Source organism: Apiotrichum porosum, assembly GCF_003942205.1.
Source record: "Apiotrichum porosum strain DSM 27194 chromosome Unknown scaffold_11, whole genome shotgun sequence".
In the NCBI taxonomy this organism is placed as follows: domain Eukaryota; kingdom Fungi; phylum Basidiomycota; class Tremellomycetes; order Trichosporonales; family Trichosporonaceae; genus Apiotrichum; species Apiotrichum porosum.
Genome location: NW_021167118.1, coordinates 78403 through 102469, shown reverse-complemented (window position 1 = coordinate 102469; position 24067 = coordinate 78403). Strand labels below are relative to the sequence as shown.

At 60.2% G+C, this 24067-nt stretch overlaps 11 protein-coding genes across 11 annotated transcripts; 1 reads left to right on the top strand and 10 right to left on the bottom strand.

The window, feature by feature from the left end:
• Nucleotides 1-179: 179 nt before the first annotated feature.
• Nucleotides 180-2557, bottom strand: EHS24_001634 (uncharacterized protein; the record flags this gene model as incomplete). Its single annotated transcript, XM_028617419.1, has 3 exons — nucleotides 180-1874; nucleotides 1916-2448; nucleotides 2503-2557. 3 exons carry the CDS (start codon nucleotides 2555-2557, stop codon nucleotides 180-182), a joined length of 2283 nt encoding a protein of 760 aa, XP_028473882.1.
• Nucleotides 2558-3647: 1090 nt separating this feature from the next.
• On the top strand, nucleotides 3648-5629 carry EHS24_001633 (uncharacterized protein; the record flags this gene model as incomplete). Its single annotated transcript, XM_028617418.1, has 4 exons — nucleotides 3648-4068; nucleotides 4122-4406; nucleotides 4591-4637; nucleotides 4679-5629. 4 exons carry the CDS (start codon nucleotides 3648-3650, stop codon nucleotides 5627-5629), a joined length of 1704 nt encoding a protein of 567 aa, XP_028473881.1.
• A 1714-nt stretch (nucleotides 5630-7343) lies between these two features.
• On the bottom strand, nucleotides 7344-7874 carry EHS24_001632 (uncharacterized protein; the record flags this gene model as incomplete). The annotated part of the gene is made up of 1 exon (XM_028617417.1): nucleotides 7344-7874. One exon carries the CDS (start codon nucleotides 7872-7874, stop codon nucleotides 7344-7346), a length of 531 nt encoding a protein of 176 aa, XP_028473880.1.
• A 544-nt stretch (nucleotides 7875-8418) lies between these two features.
• EHS24_001631 (uncharacterized protein) lies at nucleotides 8419-9060 on the bottom strand (the record flags this gene model as incomplete). Its single annotated transcript, XM_028617416.1, has 1 exon — nucleotides 8419-9060. One exon carries the CDS (start codon nucleotides 9058-9060, stop codon nucleotides 8419-8421), a length of 642 nt encoding a protein of 213 aa, XP_028473879.1.
• A 323-nt stretch (nucleotides 9061-9383) lies between these two features.
• EHS24_001630 (uncharacterized protein) lies at nucleotides 9384-10222 on the bottom strand (the record flags this gene model as incomplete). The annotated part of the gene is made up of 2 exons (XM_028617415.1): nucleotides 9384-10068; nucleotides 10194-10222. 2 exons carry the CDS (start codon nucleotides 10220-10222, stop codon nucleotides 9384-9386), a joined length of 714 nt encoding a protein of 237 aa, XP_028473878.1.
• Nucleotides 10223-10411: 189 nt separating this feature from the next.
• On the bottom strand, nucleotides 10412-12085 carry EHS24_001629 (uncharacterized protein; the record flags this gene model as incomplete). Its single annotated transcript, XM_028617414.1, has 4 exons — nucleotides 10412-10735; nucleotides 10775-11534; nucleotides 11573-11758; nucleotides 11796-12085. 4 exons carry the CDS (start codon nucleotides 12083-12085, stop codon nucleotides 10412-10414), a joined length of 1560 nt encoding a protein of 519 aa, XP_028473877.1.
• Nucleotides 12086-13293: 1208 nt separating this feature from the next.
• RPS18 (ribosomal 40S subunit protein S18B) lies at nucleotides 13294-14277 on the bottom strand (the record flags this gene model as incomplete). The annotated part of the gene is made up of 5 exons (XM_028617413.1): nucleotides 13294-13550; nucleotides 13769-13887; nucleotides 14017-14072; nucleotides 14192-14210; nucleotides 14255-14277. The coding sequence occupies 5 exons, from the start codon at nucleotides 14275-14277 to the stop codon at nucleotides 13294-13296; spliced, it is 474 nt and encodes a 157-aa protein (XP_028473876.1).
• A 1535-nt stretch (nucleotides 14278-15812) lies between these two features.
• On the bottom strand, nucleotides 15813-16129 carry EHS24_001627 (uncharacterized protein; the record flags this gene model as incomplete). Its single annotated transcript, XM_028617412.1, has 2 exons — nucleotides 15813-15945; nucleotides 15987-16129. The coding sequence occupies 2 exons, from the start codon at nucleotides 16127-16129 to the stop codon at nucleotides 15813-15815; spliced, it is 276 nt and encodes a 91-aa protein (XP_028473875.1).
• A 621-nt stretch (nucleotides 16130-16750) lies between these two features.
• Nucleotides 16751-17548, bottom strand: EHS24_001626 (uncharacterized protein; the record flags this gene model as incomplete). Its single annotated transcript, XM_028617411.1, has 1 exon — nucleotides 16751-17548. The coding sequence occupies one exon, from the start codon at nucleotides 17546-17548 to the stop codon at nucleotides 16751-16753; it is 798 nt and encodes a 265-aa protein (XP_028473874.1).
• A 978-nt stretch (nucleotides 17549-18526) lies between these two features.
• On the bottom strand, nucleotides 18527-20512 carry EHS24_001625 (uncharacterized protein; the record flags this gene model as incomplete). Its single annotated transcript, XM_028617410.1, has 2 exons — nucleotides 18527-19111; nucleotides 19163-20512. The coding sequence occupies 2 exons, from the start codon at nucleotides 20510-20512 to the stop codon at nucleotides 18527-18529; spliced, it is 1935 nt and encodes a 644-aa protein (XP_028473873.1).
• Nucleotides 20513-21501: 989 nt separating this feature from the next.
• EHS24_001624 (uncharacterized protein) lies at nucleotides 21502-23277 on the bottom strand (the record flags this gene model as incomplete). The annotated part of the gene is made up of 4 exons (XM_028617409.1): nucleotides 21502-21677; nucleotides 21734-22107; nucleotides 22167-22597; nucleotides 23224-23277. The coding sequence occupies 4 exons, from the start codon at nucleotides 23275-23277 to the stop codon at nucleotides 21502-21504; spliced, it is 1035 nt and encodes a 344-aa protein (XP_028473872.1).
• Between the last annotated feature and the right edge of the window lie 790 nt (nucleotides 23278-24067).

Below are 24067 nucleotides of genomic sequence, written 5' to 3'. Positions count from 1 at the left end.
CTTTCGTCTCTTCCCCAGCCGGGAGGGGGTGGGGTGGCTGAAGTACTGCATACAAGCCCGTACAGGCGTCTATGCTATGCTACAATGCTACAGAATGCACATTCGGCAGCGTGAGAGGATGATTGCGCGTCGTCGGGGTACTTTTTGATCCTTCTGTTCTCGTCGCTTGTTCTTGTTCTTCATTCTCGTTGCCCCGTCTCGGCCGTGTAGACTCGCTCGTCGGGTAGTGCCGAGCCGTGCGGTGGAGGTCTGGGAGACAGGTCAGGCGCGTGTTTCGGCGCGCGGACAATGTGGGCCGCTGGCGGTGGTGGGCGGCGGCGGCGTGGGGTTGTGTGAGACGTGGGCGATAGCGAGGTTGAGGCCCGGGCACCACCGTACTCCCCGTTGTAACCGCTAAAACGATTCATGTTGGCCTCGTTGCTGCCGACGCTCGCGTCGCCCACTAGCGCCGCGACGGACATCACACCCGATGGCTGCATGGGGGGCGACGGCTCGCGCCTCTCAGTCAGGGGGAGCTCGCGGACGATGCTGGGCTGGTCGAAATAGACGTCGGCGAGCGGGTCGCCCTGGCTCATGAGCAGGCGGTCCGGGAGGAGACGCGCCAGACTGAGGCCGGCGCCGGGTGTCAACGGCGTGTGAGTGCGGTTGCGCGAAACCGGTCCATGTGCGACGGCATGTGGTGTGAGCGGCGTGACTGGTGTGCGGGGCTCGTTCACGGCAATCTCTTCGCCGAGGGTTGACAGGTTCATAGACAAGGTGGATAGGCCTCGTGGCGGTGCGGGGGTGAGCGTGATGCTATCCATGACTTGGGCCTGGGCGGCGCTGGTGGGTGTGAAGTCGGCCGGGTTGTCGAGGGTCATTTCCATGTCCATGGTGGTTGACTCGACATCGATTTCGAGCGAAATGCTGCTACCGGACTGTTCCAGGAGGTGGGAATCGGCGGGTGTGGGATGGAGACTGGCGAGGAAGTCGTTGATACTCGGGTTGGGTGGGCCCTGCTCCTCAAACGAGAAACCGTACGCACGCTCCGAGGTGGCGGATGCGTCCGAGGAAGGAGTGGCAGAGCGCCGGGGAGCACCCGTACCATCGCCCGGGAGGTTCATGCGCTGGTGGAACTGGGGTCGAATGGCGAGGAGGGGAGTAGGGAGTGGACGTGGGATGGCTTGGTCGTCATCCGAGTACGCATCGACGGTATCACCGTCCGAGTCGACGACTTTTTCTCGTGGCGAGTCGACCTGCTCGATAGCGTCGACGGAGGGTCGCCCGAGAGCCGGAATGCGCAAGACGATAGATTCGACATCATTCTTGGACGCGGTCTTTCTGCGCTTCTTCTTGGGCTCGCCGTTGGCTTTGCGAGGGGAGGTGTCTCCAGTCTCGTTGCCGGCAGCCTGGCTCTTGCGCCCCTTACCTCCTTTTCCTTTGCCTTTGCCCGCGCCGAAAGTAGTAGGCGGGCGGTTCTTACCTTCCTTTTCATCAATCCACGCGATCCACTCTGGCGGCAATGGCGCCGTAACAATGTCGTCGTCGCGGCAAACGATGCGCACACGGTCAAAGCCGGGGTCGGCCATGCGTTCAAGGTACTTTTGCACCGACCCCTCGGGCCGTGCCGCAGTTGCAGCTCTGCCACCCATGCTGAAGGGTTTGGCGACGAGGTCACCGAGGCCGCGTTTGCGCAGGCAGATGGAGCAGCTGCAAATGCCTATGCAGACGGGGCAGATGAACGAGCGGGAATCCTCGTCAAACTCGAAATAGTCGTATCGCGCGCAACATGAGGTGCAGAACAATTTGCCGCACTCGGGATCGACGTTTCGGCAGCGCATCTTTGCCTTTTCGGATTTGCGTCTGCATTGGTGGCATGCAAGGCCAGGAAGCATCTACGTCGTCAGCCATGATCCAAACCATGTGGGCGACTTACAGAGTAGTGGACCTTCTCGCCACGGACCTTTGGCGGTGGCGTTGTTGGCATTGGAGACTCTTCAGAGTCTGACACGACCTCGACAACTTGGCCGTCGTCGTGCTTGGGCTTTGCAGCCTTCTCGATCTCTTCCAGCGTCATCCATCGAAAGGTGGGACCGACGCCGCCATACAGCTCGTCCTCGCCCTCTGCCAACGGCGCACCCTCGCCGTCGCCAAAGCGCCACCGCCGCTCCTCACCCAACTCCCAGTGCGCACAGTCGACGTACTCGCCCTGTTCAATGGCGCGACGTTTTCGTCGATCGCTTCGGAGTTCTACACACGCCAGTCGCTGTCGCGCACCCGGTGGAGGCAATGTGAGCACATGGCCCGAGCGGTCAACAATCTCGCGATGGCGATGGACTCGACGGCGGGGAACTGGCGTAGACTGGGCGCCAGTGTTTTGTGACGAGAATAGTGACCCGGCACCCGAAAGGCCGAGCTCAGCAAGGAGCGAGTTGTTGTTGCGCATGTTGAGCTGTCGCTGCCGCTCATCTTCCAGGTCAGCGACTGCGGCGGCTGGGACGTCGACGAGCGACGCATACTCACATTCCTCTTCTTCCTCGTCACTGGACATCACGTCGGCATCAGGCGACCGTGACATCTGTGTTCTTGACCTTGACCTTGATCTGGTCCTTGTCCTTGTCCTCGCGGAGCGCGAGGAGGATGGTCCCGGGTCGCCGAGTTGCGCCATATCCTCTGTACCTGAGGCGGGTCGTGGTGGGGTGCCGCCTGGTGTTTGCGACTTTTGGAGCGGTATAGGAGCTGGGGACAGTGATGATGAGGCGATCACTTCAGATGGTATCACTGGAGGCGTCCCGGGACGTGGGCTCGCGCCCAGCGCCCCGTCCGTGGTTGGCGGCAGGCGATGGTTACCGGGCGGTGGAGGCGGTGGAGACTGTGTGCCGTGGGCAACAACAGTGTCGAGGGATGCGGACTTGGGCAAAGGCAGTGTCCCTTTTGGTGCTGGAGAGGGATATTCAGAGGTAACAGGATGGAGGATATGTGGGATGATGGACGAGAGGCCGTTGGGGGAAGGGGATGATGATGAAGGTGGATGATGGATGATTGTTGTTGCTCGCTCGCTCCCTATTCCCATAGTGGACGCCCACACCCGCACACAGTCATCGATTACAAGAGCCCGGGTATCATGGCCAACGCGTATTAATGTACACGGCATTTAAATGTTCTTACGTAATGCCACGTGCTGACGACCCACGACCCACGTGGGCGCTGGGATTATTACATTATTATTTATTGCTTCCCCCCTTTCACTCGTCCCCACAACTTTCAGAGCGGCGCGTGAACTGTGAGAGATTGAGAGAGAGACCACACCTCGTCTGTCGTCACCACCCGTGTATCGTCTGCCAGCAAACGCACAGAGGCGCTCTGGAGCTATATTCAAACCGACGCGAGGCTCCACCAACCCACACCTGCCACCGCCTCTCTCTTCAGACACACACTCGCTCACATTTGCCACCACCCGCTTTGCTCTCCATCCGACAGGCTCAATCCTACCGCCTTGTCTTTGCCCCCAACACATTTCCCAGGTTGCGCCTCCACCCGCGCGCGCGCCACTCAACGCACTTTGCTCTGTCACACCTCGGTAGCCTATAATAGGTCACACCCCGCCCACATCCTCTGGGGTCTCCATCCAGTACCTCCCACTCACCGACCCCCACAACTCGTCCATCATGGCCGCTCACGGTGAGTCTCCTTCGTCGTTCATCCGACCACCCCGCGGCCACCACGCTCCCCCTGCACGCGCCCTCCTCGGGTTTGGAACAGGGTGGATGGTTGTGTCGTGGCCCGCATGTCGTCTCGTCGGCCCCCGACCACCCCGCACAACCCTTTGTACTGACGCACACGCCACCTCAGACACCGTGCCGGCCCAGAACCTGCTCGCGCTCATCCAGTCGCTCAGGAGCACCCCGCCGCGCCTCATCCTGTCGCCGCCGACGCAGCCGCGTCGCGCGAGCGTCGCGCTCATCCTGCGTATGCGTCCCGCTCCCGACCTCGTCTTTGAGGGGAACATCCCCGAGGGGTATGTGGGGCCCGTCATCCCCACAGAGGAGTTTGGCGTGGGGCTGCCATTTGAAGAGTTCTTGCGTCTGAGTATGTTTCTGTTGAGAGAAAGGGGGTGTGGCCTTGAAGCTGACAGTTTGCAGACTGGGTCAACCACCCAGGTACGGTTCCCGAGCTGCTATTCATCCGCCGCGCGCCGAGCGCGAATGCGAATGGGTCGGGTGGTCGCTGGAGCAGCCACATTGCCTTCCCCGGCGGTCGCCACGAGCCATCAGACGAGTCGGCACTGTACACTGCTCTGCGTGAGACGTGGGAAGAGATCGGTATCGACTTGGCCGAGAGCGACTATGTGCAGGTCGGTCGCCTCGACGAGCGAGAGATCACCACCAGCCTGGGCAAGCGCCTGCTCATGATCCTCAGCCCATTCGGTGAGTGCAACCTATTTGCCACAGACACACACACACATGACATGTCTCAGCCTGCCCCAAAAGTTGGGTGGGTCGGACACGAGACCTATTACCCGAACCACACCGGGTTCTTCTTCTCCGTGGGGCACCGATGAACCTTAGACGATTCCGGCCTTTCGCACGTTATGCTGACATGCCTCCGCAGTCTTCCTCCAGACTTCGCCCATCAGCCCCACTCCCGAGCTTCAATCTGTTGGTACAGGTCGCACGAGTTGTCACTAACGATCCCACAGTCTGAAGTGTCGACTGTCCACTGGATCCCCCTGTCTTCTCTCAGCCCGCCGTTCGAAGCAGACGAATGGGGCCACATCGACATTGACATCTCCACCCGCCTCTCTCCGCGCAACCAGCTCGTGCGCCTCGCTCTGCGCGGTCTCGTCGGCACCATGCAGTTTGGCTGCATCCTTCTCCCCGACGAGCCCGACTACATTGCCGAGGGCTTTGACATGAACATGGATTTCTTCGAGCCACCTGAGGGTGGCAGCGGGACGTGGCTCGATGCCAAGACAGGACGCCGCATGCTCCGTCTCTGGGGATTGAGTCTGGGCATGACGCTCGACCTCGTTGCACACTGTCCCGGAAGTGACGCAAGACTGTCTACTCCTCGCTCACGGTCCAACTCCAAGGGCTCGTCGCCGGACCGCGCCACCCTCTTTGGCCCTCGTACGCCCGTCACCGTGGTGTCGTCATTCGACCAACACTGGTTCCCTGACGAGCGCTCTACGCGCTCTAAGACATCAAACACCAGCTCGGGCGGCAAAGTGGGCGTGGCGACACTCTCGCCCAAGCTCAAGCGCAAGGGCTCGGTGCAGATCCTCGAGACGCGCCGCCGCGGCGTCGGACCCGGCGTCACTGCCGTCTTCCCGCGGTTCTCCTACCCGGACGTCAACTTCTGGATTTGGGTCTTTGGCAGGCGGTACCGCCAAGTCGTGCGGTCGTGGGAGGAGTCGGTTCACGGGCCCGACAAGGTGTCAGACCGCCGGACAAACTGGAGCGGCGCGGCGCTGTCAACATTCTACCAGGCCGTGCGACACGCCCTTGTCGTAGCCATCATTATCCGTGGTCTCGCCGCCGTGGGTGTCACTGCCGGCCTGACGTGGTGGGTCCTCCGACACCTTGGTGTGGGCATGGGCCACGCCGCGACCGCTGTCAATGCTGTCACCGCCAGCGCTACCGAGTTGTGAGAGCTGGCCCGCTGGCGTTCAGGCCGGCTACAGCTCCCTCCCTCGGCTTAACCCAAGCTCTGGTAGCCGACAGACCCCCGAGTACCCGTACCCGACAGACCCCCGTTCACGAGGCGCCGTGCGCCGCCAGATATTTCGCCCTTGACGGGCGCCACCGGTCCCAGAAGATCAGGACCAAGGACCATCAGGACCAGGCGTTCTAGACACGACGCAAGATACAAGAGAGAGAGAGAGAGAAGCAAAGGAAGAAGCAAGTTGTTTGGTTGTTCACGCCCCCGCTCCCCCCATCCCCAGCACACGACATTTCTTTGTCCAACAATGATTTACGAGCCCACGCCACCTATGTTACGCCTGTAGGCATCTTTTATCCCCCATTTTTATCCACTGTATCGCATGTATAAGCATGTGTTACGTCTACGTGCAGGTCTGCTCTGTCCAGTGCACAGCTCGTCCGGTGTTTGCGCCTGCCCGCACGCCATCGACAATGAGAAGCAGACATGTCTGCGGGTGAAGGCGACCCAGTCTCAGCCTCGTATTGAAAGAAGCTGCCCAGCCTGGAATGCACAGATCTGGCAGAGGTGGGAGGGAGAGGTGGGTGGCCACTCCAGGCACTCGCCACCGGCCATAAACTCGCGCCAGCGTAAACACGCCTGCACCCCTGCCTTTGCGGGAACGTGGAAACGCGCTCCAACGATCCAACCCTCCATCTCGATCACCTGATCACCTGCTCCGGCGGCCAGCTCAGGAACGTTGGGGCAGAACACCACCCGCTGACGACGCGTACGCGTGCACGTGAGCGGCGCGGCGCGGCGCGGTGCATGCGTGCGTTGGAGCACCGCCAGTGCATTTGGAGCAGACAGCACTGCATGACGGAATGTGTCTGCGATACACTACAAACGGGGGGTCATGCGACCCAAGAGAGATGAGATCGAGAGGCGCCACCGACACATGGGGAGACGAGACGCGTCCGTCGTGGGTGCATTGCTCATGTCATTGTCAGGGTGCTGTGCTGGCCCGGCGGGGTGGTCGAGGGAGGTACAGTATGGGGCCGCGTGCGGGGCCTACAACTCAGCCACATATCTTTGGGTGCATCGGTTAATGGGCTGAATTGTCGCATGGATAGTAGGATACCTGGTCATGCGAACATGCAGGCATGCGGACACGGCGTGAGGAAGGTATACAGAGTGGTGGACCGTGTTTTGCAAGAACCAAACAAGACTGGTGGCGCGGACGATGCCCCCGACCGCGTCTCCCATTCATTCCTCTTCGCATCTATTCTATGTAAAGTGTTCGTTGTATCTATAAATTTCTGTGTTCCTTTTTCCTCTTCTGAATCTTCTAGAGTCGTCCTGCTGGTGTCTCCTTCCTTTTTGGTTGTTTCTTCTAATCTTCTTGAACGTCACTGCTGCTGGATTGTTTTTTTCTTTGATTTTTTTTTTCGTGATTTGTTTTTCCTTCTCCGATGTCGTTGTTTTTACTTGCTTTCTCTTTTATCTATTGACATCCATTGTCCTTGAATTATTGTAGTGGTCGTGGCGGCGGGGCTGAAGTCATGGCAGACGCTGGACGCGGTGCCGATCATGTCTGCCAACCCACAGCGCTATGTACCTCACTCGCGCGTGAGGAGCACGGCGAGACAGTCTGAACCCTCGGGCGTCCAGACCTTGTCGACCTTGGCATGCGGGACGGAAGCCAACACCGCGCTGAGCTTCTCCTAGGTCCAGAGACAGAAGAAGCGGGGGGCATCGACCTTGACCTCGGACCACGCCTCACCCTCGCCCTTGGTGAGCGTGAACGCGAGGGTGCCGCCAACCTTGAGCGCGGCGACGGACCGATGGAGGACGGCAGCAAACTGCGCGCGGTCGAGGTGGACAAACACCGCGTTGGCGTAGATGCCGTCCCAGGAAGTACCCAGGTCGTCGGCGACGACGTTTAGCTTCTGCGCCGTTACCCCGCGGGCCTCGAGCAGGTCGATAAAGGCCTGGGCGGCGTCGGAGCGCGTGACGCTCAGGCCCAGCGCGGCGAGCTGGTCGGCCTGGTCGCCGGACCCGGAGCCGATCTCAAGTACGCGCGTGCCACTGCCGGCCTTCTTAATGGACGCGGCGAACTCGGTGAGCGCGGGAGTGGCCTCGGGTTTGCGAGACTTGTCAATGTACAGCGCGGCGGTGCGCTCGTACGTCTCCAGAGTGAAGTCGTTAGGGGTCTGGTTAACGGCCAGGGTAGGGGCGGGGATCGTGACGGTCATGGTGATGGTTTGGGGCTTTCTTGGTTCAAAAGTTGGGAGTGGGGAGCGTGTTGAGGATGTGGTATGATCTCAGTTGACCTTTTATGCCCGTTCATCCATCGGTGCCTGCTGTGTGCAGGTGATAGCCACTGCCGACAGCTGGCAGCGTTTGCCCCGCATATCCCAGCGGCCCCGCATGCCAGTGTACACGCGACTGGAGCACGCAAGTGCAAGTGCGCAGTTCCAGTTGGGTTTCGCATTCCGTTTCGACTCGACTTGATTCTACGCCAAGAGCAAGACGGGCAGGCAAACACCATCAGTCATCTATGACCTGCCGCCACGCACTAATCGCGTCAGCCAACATGACGTCAGTGACAACCGACTAGGCCGAGCGTGCCGAGTAAGTCGCAGTCAAGGGGAGTGCATGCAGCACGCGGGGACGCGTTGTGTGCGCACGCCTGGGTCGCTTTCGTGTGCCGACTTCAGCGTACATGTGTATGAGGAGAACGAGGACAATGAGGATGTCGCAGGCACGAGACTGGGGCGGATTAACAAATTATTGACATCATTTTCGAGTCGTGTCGATCGCCTCGGCCCAATCGTCACGTTCGACACCGGCCCAGCCAGCTCGTGGCATCGAGGCTGCAAGGTATTCGTCCCACCCCATCGTCTGTGTCTCTCCCCTTTTCCGCGTCGCAATCCAGCAGTCCTTCAGCACACCGCGCTGCACGTCCAGGCCCGGTACGCAAGTGGCCACGGGCCACCCAGCGCGCCACACGACCTTGAGGCTGCCGACGTTGCCCATCAGCGCGTGCCACCGCACTGTACGGACGCCAGCGTCGTCCAGGAGGCCCAGCATCAGCGTGAGTGCGCGAGAGAGGTATCCCTTCCCGCGCGCGTCCGGGTGCATGGCGAACCCCACGTCTCCCTGCATGCCCCTCGAGCCCGGGTACGGACGCCAGTCGATCCCGCCGGCAAACTGGCCGTCGACCTCGATTGCCCAGCACATCTGTGTCCATGTCGGCGAGTTGGTGAGGGCGACAAAGTCTTTGGCGTCTTGGATGGTGTATGGGCTGGGGATGGTGGTGTATTTGACCGCAAGGGGGTCGATCGACCGCTCGTAGATGCGCTGGGTGTCGGAGGGTTGCTGGGGACGGAGGGTTATCACACCATCCGTGAGCACGGGCGGCGGTTGGATGACCTCCATAGTTGTTGGTCTTGTACTGATTGAAGGTGTTCCCTTGGAGTGCAAGGCAGTGGGTGAGTGGTGAGATGTTGTGATCGCAAAGTTGTCTCAAGATTGCTATGAAGTCGGTCGTTGCTGGTTGAGTCAAAAGACATCCGAGTCGAAGCTTTGCCCGATACATACTACTCTGTCTCGGCCCGGCCCGAACAGGCAGTAGCGTTCAACAAGTAGCCTTTGCAGACATGTACAGAGAATACTGACACAGAGGATGCATGTCCGATATCTTGAGCCACTATGTCCTACCTACAGCACAGTGCAAGGTGCACTTGCTCACCGCGGCCGGTTTACCGACTCGCCCACAAACCCCTCTCCGGGGGTACTTGCAGCGCGATACTCATCCCACTCCATCGTGTCTTTGCCCCTCGCTGCCGCGTAGACACCCAGCCATCGATCATCTTTCCCCTCTGCACATGCACATACGGGACTGGGAGTGGTGGCGGAAAGCCGAACCGCCAGGCAAGCCGCAGACTGCCCCAGTTATACACGCGCGCATCCCACCTGATGTGGTGAACGCCGTTCGCGTCCAGCAGCGCGAGGACGAGGGATACCGCGCGTGAGAGGTGTCCCTTCCCCCTAGAATCTGGGTGCATGGCGTAGCCCAGGCCGCCTTCCCGACCGCCCGAGCCCGGGACGGGTCGCCAGTCGACAGACCCGACAAGCAAGCCGCCGTCGGCGTCCGAGGTGATCCCCCACAGGATGGCCGGGGACGTAGGCGACATGGCGTCGGAGACGTACTCTTCGGCCATGGGCATGGTGTACGGTATGGTGTAGAGCATCTGGTCGAGCGTTATGGGGTCGGCGTTGCGCTCGTAGATGCGTTGAACATCGGAATGGACGAGTGGGCGGAGGGTGATGACGCCATCGGCGAGGGGAGGGGGTTGTTGGGCCTCCATTTGAGTGTGCTGCTTTGGAGTAGGACGGCTCTTCAGAGCCTGGAGAGAGGTGGGGGGAGCTTGGGCGGCATGGATTCTGGACACGATGATGTGCTGTTTTATGTGGACGTAGCAGTGTCGCTTAACGCTCGAGTCAAACACTGTTGCTGTTGTTGATCCCCGCGAGCCATCTCTCCGGACGAACGACCGCGGCCGACGGACCTGACGCGGAATCGGCCTGACTGGGCCATGATGACCTGTTTGTGGTATTTGTGGCCTGTGCCATATCCTTGTCGAGTAGACACCACCAGTACATGCACAAGTATTGCATAAACAGACTCAAGCGACTCTCATGGCTACGACAAGTACTACAAAACACACTTCGAAAGAACGAAACAACTCAACGTTGTCGCGCGGCACAATGGAAAAGCGTCCACCGTCTACATAAGCTGGAACTCCGTGACGGTGACGCGCTGCTGAACGAGGTAGACCATATCGTCAATGTCGAGGTCCGCCATCTCGTTATCATCGTCATCGTCATCTTCGTCCGTGTCGTCGTCATCGAGGTCACCGCCCGGGGTGTAGATGGCGACAGTCTTGTTCTTGTCCTCCTGGAAGAGGGTCTCGGGCTTGACGTTGGGAGGCGCGTGGAAGACGCGGTAAAGGGGGTGCCTGGTGAACGAGTAGAGGTTGTGGATGTGGCGGATCCACTCGGGGTCGTCGGGACCAACAGCCGAGCGGGGGAGGGGGATGATAACGTTGCCCTGGGGTCAGCTTGAAAGGCCGTGAATTAGAAAGCTCACGAGAATCATTCCAGTCTTCCAGTAGTGGTCGTCGACCATGTTGCCCTTGTTGGAGTCACTGGCGTGCTCGTTGTCGGATCCACCCGAGTCACTGGCCGCGGCCTCGTCCGAGCCGTTGCTAGAGCTCTTGTGGCTGGCCACAGAGTCAGAGTCGCCGCTCATAGCTTCATCCTCATCCGAGCCGTTGCTAGCTCTCTTGTGGCTGGCCGCAGAGTCGGAGTCACTGCTCATAGCTTCATCCTCATAAGAGTCGTCGTTGCGGTCCATATCGATCCCCATAGACGAGATCGGGACAATGGCCTTTGAGTTGTCGTCCGCGTCCTCGTTGCCGTCGACCGAATTGTCGGGGTTCCCGTCAACGTCAGACTTGGAGGCGCCAACCGCGGTGACGAAGCTGGCGTTCTGGGCAGGAATGCTGCCGTCCACGAGGTTCATGTCAACAAACGAGGTGGGGTTGAGGGCGCTCAGGCGCGAGACGAGGGGCTTGGGGAGGGTGACGACGCTGCCCGCAGGCTCTTCGCTGGCCTCCGAGTCGTCGCTCTCGGACGACGCTTCGTAGTCAGAGTCATCTTCGTCATCCGAGTGGGCTTCCTTGGTGATTGGACCGCCCTTCTCAAGTGAGAACTCGTCGAAAGTGACCTTGCTGAGGAACTTGGCCTGGTCGTCGCGGGACATGTCGACAAAGCCCGAGGCGTGCATCCAAGGGAGCGTCTTCCAGTTCTGTGGAGTGTCGTTAATCTCGCCGGGGTCGACAAAGATGCTGGAGCGTCAGTACCAAGTCGACGCACTACGACCCACCCCTTGCCTTGCGCGCGCATCTTCATGAGGAAGCGGACACCCTTCTCGACGTCGAGGTCGGCAATCATGCCCCAGGTGACGCCGAGGGCTTCCTCGTCTTCGAGGTGCTCGTTTCCCTCGCACATCCAAATGGGGTCGCGCATCTTGCTGCCAAGGAGCTGGAGGTAGGCGCGAACGTCGGGGAAGCTGGTGGGTTAGCGTACGACTGGGCGGATGACCCCACTCTTCGTAGTTGTCTTCGGGGTTGAGGTTGAAGACGCGCATGTTGGTGACCATGCCCTCGGTGGTCCATCCACGGCGTTCGCGATCGGCGACGCGCTCCATGTTGCGAGCGCGGGCGAGAGCACGCTGGCGCATACGCTCGAGACGGTGACGCTGGACATCTTCGCCACCGGCGGCGGCGAGGAAGTTGGCGTGCATCTTGCGACCACGGCCCTGCACACTGGAGCGGTTGGTGCGGCGGGGGGGAGGGGAGTGGTTGTTGCTGCTGCGAGTGGGGGAGACGGGGGGCATTGTATCAAGAATGGAGGAGTGTGAGAAAGAGAGAAGGCAGGTGAGTCAACTTTGGAGGGAAGGCCATGTTTACGCTGATCGTGTTTGTGGCATTTGGTGGTTGACGCGACATCCACTGGTGGGCCACTCGCGCACTCGGTTTTTCAGTTAAACGAACACCGCAGTGTCTTATGCCGAACAACGCCCATTCCCCATCTCTTGTGCTCTACTTTTGGGATCCGTTTCACAGCTTTAATAAGTATAAAACAGAGAAAGCCGAGGGATGCACACACAAACGTTCGGGAAACCCTTTCGTGCCGCCCTACAAGCTCCATGACATTCTCCTTCTCTCCAATCTTCCCACCGTCGTCCTTCTCGTTCCACACATTCAATGCATACAGCAAACAACAATTAGTGCATCTCGGCAAGCACGGCAACAAACCATCTTAGCTCCCAACCCACTTGCCCCGGGAGCACCTCATGGCATGCTCTGATGGATCCTCAGAACCGTCTGAGACCTCCCTTTTGGCACAGAGGTCAACTTCTGTACCTGTAAGGACGTGGTGAAGTACCGGACGCTACTCGAGGGAAAGCATGGCCCCTACGTGCCAATGAGGGGCGTGTCCAGGGAGGTTTGTGGTTGGCGCAGTTGGTGTCATGTCTTTCAACTGGGCGGGACGACAAGTCGAGCTGGTACGCGGGGCGGGCATCCGGTGTGTGACCACAGGCGCCTTCATCGCCTTACAATGGTGTCTAGCGGCCAGCGGACAACTGTGCCCCGCGAGCAGCTTGTACCTGCTGACTCTCATGGGGACTGTTGGTTTGGTTGTGTCTTCACCAGTGGCCACGACACTCGCACGTAAAAACTTGTCATGCCTGCATGCCGCCCTCTGTATGTATCCCTTCCTCCATGCCGAGCGTGTTGGCCGCTGCACAGGCCAACAGAAGTCAGCGACACCTGTTGCCGCAGGTGCCAACAGTAACCGATCTCGACATGTCGGTTGGGAAGCCCGATGTTGTTTGTGACGGTCAGAAATGCGCACACGCATCAGTAATCCACATCTGCTGCCCCACTGTGAACACTTGCACACCTCCGAACGTCCATGCGAGACCTGCATAGTAGGGTAATCTCGCTCCTCTGCACACCATGCAACGCTACGCCACGCTATGCATCCCTATGGTACATGCGTCGACAGCACCCAGCTCACCAAACCAACGATGAAGCCAGTTTACTTCTTGCCGCCGGAGATGTTGCGGGCACCGACACGACGACCGGTGGTCTTGGTGTGCTGACCACGGACACGGAGACCCCAGTGGTGACGGAGACCACGGTGAGTGCGGATCTTCTTGAGGCGCTCAAGGTCGTCACGCATCTTCTGGTCGATCTGGTTCGAGACAATGTGCGAGTTCTTGCCGTCGTTGAGGTCACGCTGACGGTTAAGGAACCAGGTGGGGATCTTGAACTGGGCGGGGTTCTGCATGATGGCTTGGGATGGTCAGCGGTGAAGCGAAAGAAAGGGGTGGAAGAAGCGAAGGGCGACGGCACGCGACATTTGCGGTAGCGGTCGGGTCAGGACAACAGTGTGCTGTTTACGCCAACGGCACAGCGTCGGTCGCGCAGACGCAGAGCACGCAGGTGTAGACCACCAACGTTCCTCGCGCAACATTCGCTTCTTCCACCACAAACACGACGATTTTACTCACTGACAATGCGCTCAAGCTCGTCCGAGTTGAGCTCACCGGCGCGCTTGTTGAGGTCGATGTCGGCCTTCTTGCACACGAGGTTAGCGTAACGCCTGCCGACACCCTTGATCTCGGTGAGGCTGGTACACTGTCAGCAAAAGTTCGTCCCGGAAATGGGTCGAGAAACGGTCCGACGACAATTCGCCGTTTGGGCTTCCTTGCGCCTGTGTCCATTTCTCGAGTCCCAATCGCACGCGCGCCAGACTCACGCGAACATGATCTTGCCACCGCCCTTAACGTTGGTGTTAAGGAGACGGAGAATGTGCTGTACACTGTCAGCGGTCGGCCCTCCAGACGTCGAAAATCCAGCCCCTCCATTCCGTCCTCCCAATCCGTCTCTCAAGTCTCCCCAGTCCATCTCCTCCTCCTCCAACGCGTACGAACCTGGAACTGCTGGTGAGCCCTGTCAAGTCAGCATGGATTCTCTCGGGGACGTCGTGTACGCACTCAGGGGGAGCGAAGGTCGACATGGCTGCGATTTTGATGGGTGGGTAGATGTTGGAGACGACGAAGAGAATATGCACGGCGTGCAGCGCACCTGCCAGAGAGAGCCGCCAGACAGTGAATTAGGTAAGCACACGTGGACGGAGTTTAGATCGACCCAAAATTTCGGGGTTTTGGCCGTGTGGCAGAATATGCTTCCGTCGCCCATCTCTTGCCTGGCGCATGTGCGGACTGTGTCAACACATGCACAGGCGCACAGGCTCTGCTCGTCGCCGACTGCGAAGACCCCGTCCGAGCATACTTCATACAACCTTCCACACCTTATCAACTGCATTTCCACCCCTCCTGCGCGAGAAACAGGCAGCACATTGTTGTTGTCTTGTGAGGCGGCAGCCCTACCCCTGTGACCCCACGCGATCGACCTTGCCGATCCCCAGCGTGGTTCACACTGATGTACTGTCTCTGTGCCCTTGGACTAACCCAGATTCTCCTTCTCGTCCTTGAGGACGCAACACAACATTGGCCGAACCTGTAACCTCGTGAGGAGGATGTCAAGGCGCCGAGCGACGCGGCTATCACTTCCCTCGACCAGTCGCAGGCTGTCCTAGTTGGAGGAGGTCAAGGGCTTTCAAGCGCGACCATCGATCCCGGCGGCTGTGGACCCGTGTCTTACAACAGGACAGGACCAGCTGGCCGTTGGAGCTCCTGTTTGTTGGACAACAAGGCTTGCAGCTTTCCCCACACGCTGTCCCACCATTATGGCTCGCAAGTTGGCTGCCCGTGTGGGGTACACGCACACCACAACGATAACGGTGTCTTCCGTTCCCACGTCATCAGGAGTGCGCCCAGCAAGCTCACTTGTAGTCCTACGCAACAGTCTCTGCATCGGACAAAAGGTGTTCTCAGGCGCTCGTCTGTGAACGAGAAACATGTGTATCTTCAAGAGCAAGAGTTTCTGGCTGCTGGCTGCTGGCTGCTGGCTGCACGCAGCTACGTCGGTAGCCTGCAACCTGCCCAAGGCTGGACGACGACGATAGACTGATCGTCATTGTTTGTCCTCTCGATGTAGCCTTTTGGTGTGTGCACTACATGGCTTGTTCCAACAACTGTGCGGGGAAGGGGGTAATATGGGTGTGTGAGCCCAACAGATCTCCCTGCCGGTTGCGTTCGTGGATACCCGACGATTGCACCAGTTGCACACTGCACACTGCACACTGTTCAACGTCTTGGCGCTCTGCAGCGCGCGACCTCTGATACGATCGTGCGATCGGCTGTCAGAGAGGCCGAAGTGTTGCAGTTACAGTGTCTGGGGAGACATTGCGTGAAGGGGGTGTCCCCGCCGGTCCCCATGGGGTCCCCCGTTCCTCGCTCAGCGATGGATGTAGGAGAAGACACCAGGGTGGCGCGTGTACGTGGGCGATAACGTGGGTGCATGGGACATGGTACATGGGTTCGTGGCATGGGACGTGAGAGGACATGGTCTATGGGAAGACGGGTTGGAGAGCGGCTGGAGAGTGCAGAGAGTGCCGCAGGAACTGGCCTGGGCCGAGGACAGTCGGTGTTATGTGCCGTCGACCTTGGCGGGCTCCTCGAGCACGGTCTCAAGGCTCAGCGCCTCCAGAGACGGGGTCGCGGGTGCCGTGGACCCGAGGCTGGCCGGCTTGTCATGGTCGTCGGTAGGGACGCAAAAGCTTCTGCTCGTCAGTGGAGAACGAGTCGTTGCTGCCATACATACCGGTGCGTTGGGGCCAGGTTCTCGAGTCTGGTTCGGAGGGCGTCCGCTTCGGGGCGGGCCGGCGCTTCGTGCCACTTGAGCGTCACGGGAGTCGGCGGCGGCGCCGAGGGGATACGCGCAGGCGAGAGTTCGGTGCGATGCATCGTGAGATGAGACGAGTGCGCAGACGAGACGACTTGGTTGGTTGGTGATGCTGATGATGAGAGACGAGGGGCAAACGATGAAGAAAGGATATATGCACACAGAGGAAACGTTGGATAAAAAGCGGGGCAACCAGGTGGCGATATCTGAACAATGCGGGCAGTGCGGGGGTGGCAACCCATTGCCGGTGGATACAGTCCGCTCTGGCCGCACGCTTCTGAGGTCTTGATCACTTCACTCACGCGTGCCGTACCGGCCCGGTTCTTTGCAAGCAGAAACGTGCGACTACTGCCGCAAATGCAGCGATAATGCAGCTCGTGTGCTCGGCACTGTACCCACTGTACCCAGTGTGCTGGTCGGAGGGATACGCCCGCGCGCGCGTCACTGCGGCTTGCGCCATGCGGATCATGGGGCGGGCGATGCCGGCCGCCGTGATGGCGTATTATATTTGGAAAGTGGTCAGCGTCGTCGCTGGCCGCTGGCCGCTGGCCAGATGCTGCTGGTTCAAGAATGCACAAGCGAGGGAAAGGCGATGGCAATCGGTAATGTGATCGTACCCTGGCACAAGTGCTTCTGTCGCTAAAAACGTCCATGCTTGTTGTTATCTCTGTATTCCTACAACGTTATGACACTATATACCCTCGCGTCTCCTTGATGAGCACGCCTCCAAGTCTTTCCTCCAGCCCCTCCACTGCGCGGTTGTCACCTTTTCCCCGGTACGCTGCGGCAAGGCGGTCGGCGTTGTCGGTGGCACTGTCCCCGTCGACCCCCGCGTCGTCCCTAACGCACGTGTCCTGGTGCTCGGTAGCCTGCGGATAGAATCCATCGTAGGCACGAGCGGACGTGGGTGTTACCGCCGGCTCGATAGGGGATAGGAGGCCACGGAACCTCTCGGGGGTGTCCACTGCGTCGGCCGTTGGACTGTTCTCGACATCTGGGAGATCGATGTTGCCATCGACTCGGAGCGCCCTAGGCCGCTCGGGATACTGGTCGGCGCCACACCGGCTGATGGACGACCGCTCCAGATGCCCATAGTGGCGCGGCGAAGGGCGCCCGTGGCTGTGGTCGGTGCTTTCCTCCGAGTGATCGCAACCCGCAGCCGGATACGCATCCTGGCCCTCGCGATCCTCCTCTAGTTCGGGTAGGGCGACGGACACTCTCCGCGCCTGGGTTGGCGGAAGGACTTTGGCAGATACGCGCCTGACCTGACCACTTGCCCGCCGAACATGATGCGCGTGCATCGAGACCGACAGCGCACACCTGTCCGCGACCCTGGCGCGCTCCTCCGTCTCGGTAACGAGGGCGGCCGTGAGGGGCCCAGCGGTGTGCGGCGACAGGATCTTGGCCGTGGACGGGTATTGGGGCCACTCGGCTAGTGGGAGGGACAGGCCTATGGACAGCGGTCGAGGTCGCGGTGCCATGGTGGTTGCTGATGGGGGATGGGATGAGCAATAACAGAAAACAGGCGGCGAGCTACATTACATACCGCCACGCGCCGACAACCCAAGTTGCATTTCCAGGCTGCTCCGCATGTGTCAAGTGTCAGTCCGACCCAGCTCCGTTCAGCGAGGGTGGCATGTACCCTGAGGCAATGGCAAGAAGCAAGGAGACGGTGGGGAGAGAAGGGGTACGGCATGCAATTGCTGTGAGTGGCGAATGCCCGTTGGGGGGGATGTTGCGCAGGGGTTTGCCGCGCAGTGGAGACAATAGGCGCCCAGTTTCAAACAAAGATTCCTTTCCCCCGCGCCACAGCCTGGGGTTTCCTCCATCCTGGTTCCTTTCCCCTCAACAAGCCATATGGAGGCTGCCGAACGATCCATGGAGATGATCTTATGCTCCCTTTTCGTTCTGGTGTACTTCTCGAGACATGCGCTTGAGATGAGTGGCGGCAGTGCCACTGGGCGATAGACAGCCTTTTACGGGGATTTTATTTATTAATTTTCGCCGCGACGGAGATCTGTATGTCTCAAGCTCACCAAATGGCCACCCAGCCACCAGACTTAAGCGCCCCACGGTCCACGGGCAGTTGGACTAGATCAACCAACCCAGGAGGCTGGGTTCGGAGGGGAACACGGAGTGCAGAGACAGACAACGGCTGGAACGCGGGGGGATGGAGCGGTGGGTATATATTTTGAGTTTACGCTCTGGACGTGTGTCTCACGGTGAAACGCGCCATACCACCGCGCACAGTCCATGTCCTCCAGGCCACAGCTGGTACCGGCCGCTGTGGGATCCATATCCCTTGCCTGCGCTCGAGTACTGGTTCAAGGCCTGTGCACCGCCATTGCGACAGTGCGCGGTATTGTTTCTCTCCCTCCCGTGTCCTGCCAAAAAAAACAAACAAACAATTTGAATCCAACTCGTGACATGCAAAATACTAATAATTTTTGGACAGCTCTCTACGTCGCCCACGCCGCCCAGTCGGCCAGATCCTGGTCTGTCCGCGACCACACGAGCCCTTGTCGCAGCGACCGCCAGTGCCTCGTCATGATATCCCCGAAATCGAGTGTAGCCCAGCTTCCCAGCGGCGCGGCCAGGAGCGTGGAGGCACACCACACGGCCACGTCCCAGTGAAAGCGGGGCATTTCTGCTCGCGGGTCGCGAGGACGCAAAATGTTCGTGTACAGATGCTGCTCGAGCGCCCGCTGGAAGATGCGGCGCTCCCTGCGGGACGCGGCCAGACCGGCCTCGATGATGTTGAGGAGCGGGACGGTGAACTGCTGCGGGACGGTGAAATCAAAGGTCTGAGCGAGGAGACGCAGCACCGCGACGCTCAGGACGCGGTAGCCTGCAAGGTTGAGCGGGGCGGGAACTGCGAGGGGAGAGATACACCGGTGCTGGTCCATGAATGCGCGCCGGAACGAGGCGGTGACCTGGTCGTCGCCGTCCAGGCCCAGCATGCTGAGCACCGTCGAGGACGGCTGGGACAGGGTGGGGCGCGTCTCACTGGCCGCGGCGGTCGGCCGCGATGTTACTGGTGGCGCCTGAGTGTCAGGCTGCCTAGATGTGGGCGGGAAGCGTGGCTGCTCACCTACATGGTCCATGAGGGGCGAGAAGACGTGCCCAGACGGCGCGGCGGCAGTTGGCGCGGCGGCGGGCGAGACTGCTCGGCTGTTGGCAGCGGTGGGGGACGGCGTGGGCAGAGGTTGAGACGGAGACGGAGCAGGGAAGGCCGATACGAGACCAGCTAACCGATTCATATTCTCCTGGAGCGTACTGGGGACAGGATGTTGGTGGACGTCGGCGGCAGTCTGGTATAGAGCAACTGCGGAGTGGATGGCCGGGACGGCCTGGCGCACCGCGTTCTCTAGTTGACTGACCGGACCCGACATCGATTGAAACTCGCGGTCGGTGATGGGCATAGTTTGCAAACCGCTGAGGATCTCGTGAATGGACAGGCCTAGGAGGGCACATCTCGACCTCAGGTTCCCCAGAAGACTGTTGACCGCAACCACCCTGGGACCGAGATGAACGAGGTTATGCTCAGGTGGGGGTGGTGCGAGGACATTGGCGGTTGGGTCGGCAGACGTCCTCATTCCCGTCTGCCCACCGGTCACTGGGGTCGGGATCGGAAGCGGCGTAACACTCGGTGTGACAGGGTCAAGATACTGTGTCGACCCAGCCCGTGTCGCCGTCCGCGTTGCAGTCTGGAGCACTGAAGGATGCGGCGTTCCCGGTCGCGGCGGGGGAAGAGGGAACAGAAGCTGGGGCGGCGGGTCGTCCCTCGAGCTCGTCGGCGCGGACAGGTTTCGACGACGTGGCGAATCGTTGTCGTCCACCACCGCCGAGGTCGACGTCGAACTCCAGAGCAGTTCCTCGTGCTCGGGGAAATCGGTCACGAGAGGCGGCGCACTTCGTGGTGCTCCTCCACTGGCAGCGGCGGTGCGTTGGCCCGTCTCCAGGCGGAAGATCCTCTCTGCGGCCCAGTCTTCGCGCGGTGTGGCGGAACGGTGCGGACTCCTGCCTCCTACCGGAGGCAGACCGGGGGAGAGCTGTGGGTGGTGGGTACGCCGCGGCTGCGGCTGGATGAGTGGGGCTGGGGGAGTGGACGGCGTGTAGGTGATGGCATGAGGAAACGTGTACCTAGCAGGACCAGGATGGCGCGGGGTCGGTGCATGTTGGCGCGGAGGGGCCGGTTCAAAGTCACGCCCATAGTCGGCGTTGGAGGTTGGAGAGGTTGGGACATCTGGCAGCTCCCTGTTGGGGGCAGGGGGTCGCGACTGTGGCTCGACGGTGGTTGCACTTTCGCGGTCTCTGGCAGCAAGGGCATTTGGCGCTGGGCGCCGGCCACTTGTCCTCGTTCCAGTAGCGACCGTTCGCGCCCTTGCCACACCTGCCATATTGACCCGCGTGGCAGTGGTGACTTCCGCGGTGACGGTAGACATGGTCGAGGTGGTATTATCACTTCCCTCCGTCGGCGTGCGAGCATGCGAGCGCATCGTGGTGAACACGTGAGTGTCGCTGGTCGCCGTTGTGGCTGTGGCGGGCGTAACGGGCCCGGGACTGGCAGAGGGACGCGGACGCAAGAAGTTCAGTTCATTGGGCGGCATTGGGTGAACCGCGAGCGGCGCTGAAATGTGCGTAATCTCGCCCCGGTTGAACGGGCTTCGCCTCCTCATAGGTGATTCTGGAGGACGTGCAGCTCCAAATGGAGCTGTGGAGAGACGCGGTGGAGAGGACTGAGGCCGGCTTGGAGGGTCGGGGCTGGGACTGCTGGTGTTGTTGTCCCTGTTAAACAGTCGTGAGACTTGGCGGCGCATGTTGAACGGCATGTTGCAATGCTTGGTTGGGATTCTCTTCGTCTGAGAGACTGGTGACATATAACTTGGGGAGAGACTGGATCGCCATGCATGGTGATGTGTCAGTGATGGTGTGAGCTTGTCGCACGAGGGTGTGGTCTCATGTGATGAGCGGTGGTCATCAAGGACATGGCACTGTCAAGTGCCACAACGATGAGCGGCTGGGTTAATTTCAAGGCGTTTGAACCACGCACCTGCCCAGAAACACCAGTCGACCGCAGTTTGAGGTTCATCACTCCGTGTCAGCTGGTCGTGGGCCGTGGGGTTGCAGTGGGACTGACTGATGGTGTGTCCAGGCTGAAATACGAACCGTGCAGAAGAGATATCGGCCGATATCCAACGTGAGACCACCTGCACGGTGTGGCTGATGCCCTCTGAGACATGACACGACCTTTGCAGATGTCACACACACAACGATACATCCTGGTGTTTGACTTTATGATTAACTTCTATGCATCAGTGGTGGCGCTGAGACTGGAGCGAAGCGCAAAGCCTGTACTCTCGAGTCCCCTGCATCACCGGTCCCAGCCCAGCCGAAACGCTCCTCACCCCTCGCTCCCCGCGCATCCCTTCACCTAGTTGTGAGGAAAGTACGAGCTGTAAGCGTTCAAAGCGGGCTGTCCGCCCAGGTGGATGTAGAGGACGTTTGAGCCGGGCTTGATGGTGCCCTCCTTGATGAGCTCGATCATGCCGGCCATCGACTTGCCCTCGTACACGGGGTCAGTGATCATCGAGTCGGTGCGCGCCGCCACTAGAAGGAACATGTCAGCTACACACTTGTCCTGGCGCCCGTCCACATGTACCCACTCTCGATAGCCTTGATGGTCTGCTCGTCGGGGATACCGTAGATGCCGGCGTTGAACCTGTCGTCCAGAATCACGTCCTCGTCCTTGATGACGAGCTCGGGGTCGAGGAGCTTGGCCGTGTTGCGCGCGATGCGGGTGACCTGTGTCCGTGTCGCCTCGACTTTACCGCTCGCGTCGATGCCGATGACTTTACGGCCCTTGCCCTCGGCGACGGCGCCGACGATGAGGCCCGCATGCGACGAACCCGTGACGCTGCACACGACCAATGTGTCAAAGTAGATGCCCTGCGCAGCCTCCTGCTCGGCAAGCTCGACGACGAGGTTTGTGAATCCAAGACCACCAAGTTCGTGGTCGGACGCGCCCGCGGGGATGTAGCTGGCAGAAAGTGTCAGTGAGAGTCGGTCGACCTTCCCCCCCCTACTTTTGACACTCACTAAGGCTTGCCGCCCCTGGCCTCGACGTCCTTGAACGCCTGCTCGGTCGCGGCCTTGTGGCCAATGTCAAAGTCCTCCTGGTTCAACCGCACGTCGCCGCCCATGATGCGCGACAGGAGGATGTTGCCCGTCTCGGCATAGAGGGGCGGGTCGATGGGAACCCACTTCTCCTGGACGGTCACGGCGGTCATGCCGGACGCGACGGCCGTGGCGGTGACGGCGCGCGTGTGGTTGGACTGCACGCCGCCGACGGACACGAGCGTGTCGCACCCCTTGAGCTTGGCGTCGGCGACGAGGTACTCGAGCTTGCGGACCTTGTTGCCGCCGTAAGCCAGGCCCGAGTTGCAGTCCTCGCGCTTGGCGTAGACCTTGACCTGGCCGCCGAGGGCGGTGGTGAGGTTGGGAAGGTACTGGACGGGGGAGGGGCCAAACTGGACACAAGGTTAGCAGCCACAGTCACAGCCACAGGAAAATGAGGTTGGGAACCGAGGGCGGAACTGGAACACACATGCGAGCTGCACTGCACACGAGGAATAACTGGGTTACACGGCGGAGGCCTCCCGTTATTTCCGTTGTTTCTCCTCAAAACACTACCCACTCCCGAGATTACAACTAGTGGATTCGGACACGGAGCGCAGTCACCGAGAATGTGTGATGCCGATGATACAGATAACGACACGCAGACACCGACTGGGCCGACTTGACCGACTATTGACTATCGACCTCACCGACGTCCGACATCGGTCGGTGTCTGCGAGGGGTCTCTCTGCTGATCTGCTTCTGCGGCAGAAATAGGTCGTCGACAAGCTAAAAACCGCATTTCACTGCCAGTATCCAAAAGCAATGGACCAGGGCAGGGTCCAAAGGGTGTGGCAAGTCCGACAGCGGAGACGCGGCCACGGCCGACGCCGGTCAGTGCGGACGGGCGGGACGGACGGGTGCGCCACAGCGTGCGCAGGTCCGTCCGTCTGCGCGTTCCAGCGGAAAGACAAGACGGTGGTGGGGTGGGGCAGGAGGGGAGGGGAGGGAAGACGGAGTGGCCATGCCATACACGTACGAGGAAGTTCTCCTTGGGGATGCTGGCGAGCTTGGTCTTGTACGTCTTGGACATGGCGGGCTGGATGAGGCGGAGAAGACGAGGGGGGGAGAGAATCTCTGAGAGAGACAGAGAGAGCAAGTGAGAGAGAGAGAGAGAGAGCGAGTGAGAGAGCGTTGTCCTATACCTCCCAGCAGTCGCTTATGAACACCGAGACGTGGTGGGCAGTACCTTGAGCATCGGGCAAGCGGCAGGCGGGCAAAGTAAGCCGGGCAACCAGCACAACGCACTCGGCAACGCTTCCATCGCTCAGCGTCTTATCTCTTGTCCGGGCTCCGGACTTATAATCCAGAAAAGTCCGGCCCAGTAGACTTCTCAGCTCTTGCGCTCGCTGGACCTGTTACGTATTATGGCTATCATACGGCGTCCACGTAGCATTCATCCGCTGGGCCCTCACGCCCTCTGCCAGCGGCCTGCGGCCGATATGATAGTTCATATCGCTGCGAGGAGGGAGAGGCCAGCCACGGGGGGATAAAACACGCTCGGCGTCCATCATCCATCCACATTGTTCCGGCGCGGCACGTCGAGCCAACAGCACGCGCGCGCCATTCGCTCGCACCCAGATGTTGCCCGCGACAGGTCCCCCATCTTCGTTGCCCGGTGCCCGGTCGGGCAGCGGCAGCACTCGTGTCTTGTTGTGGGTTGCTTCTGACGCGAGAGAGAGAGAGCAGGACGCGGGACTGGTAGCCCCCCCCATCCCCCTGCAACCTGGCCAAAAGACCTGATATAAAAACAGCGAGGTTTATCCTGACCGCCTCTTCGTCTCCTCGTCTCCCGTTTAAACGACACGCGAGCACTGTGCGCC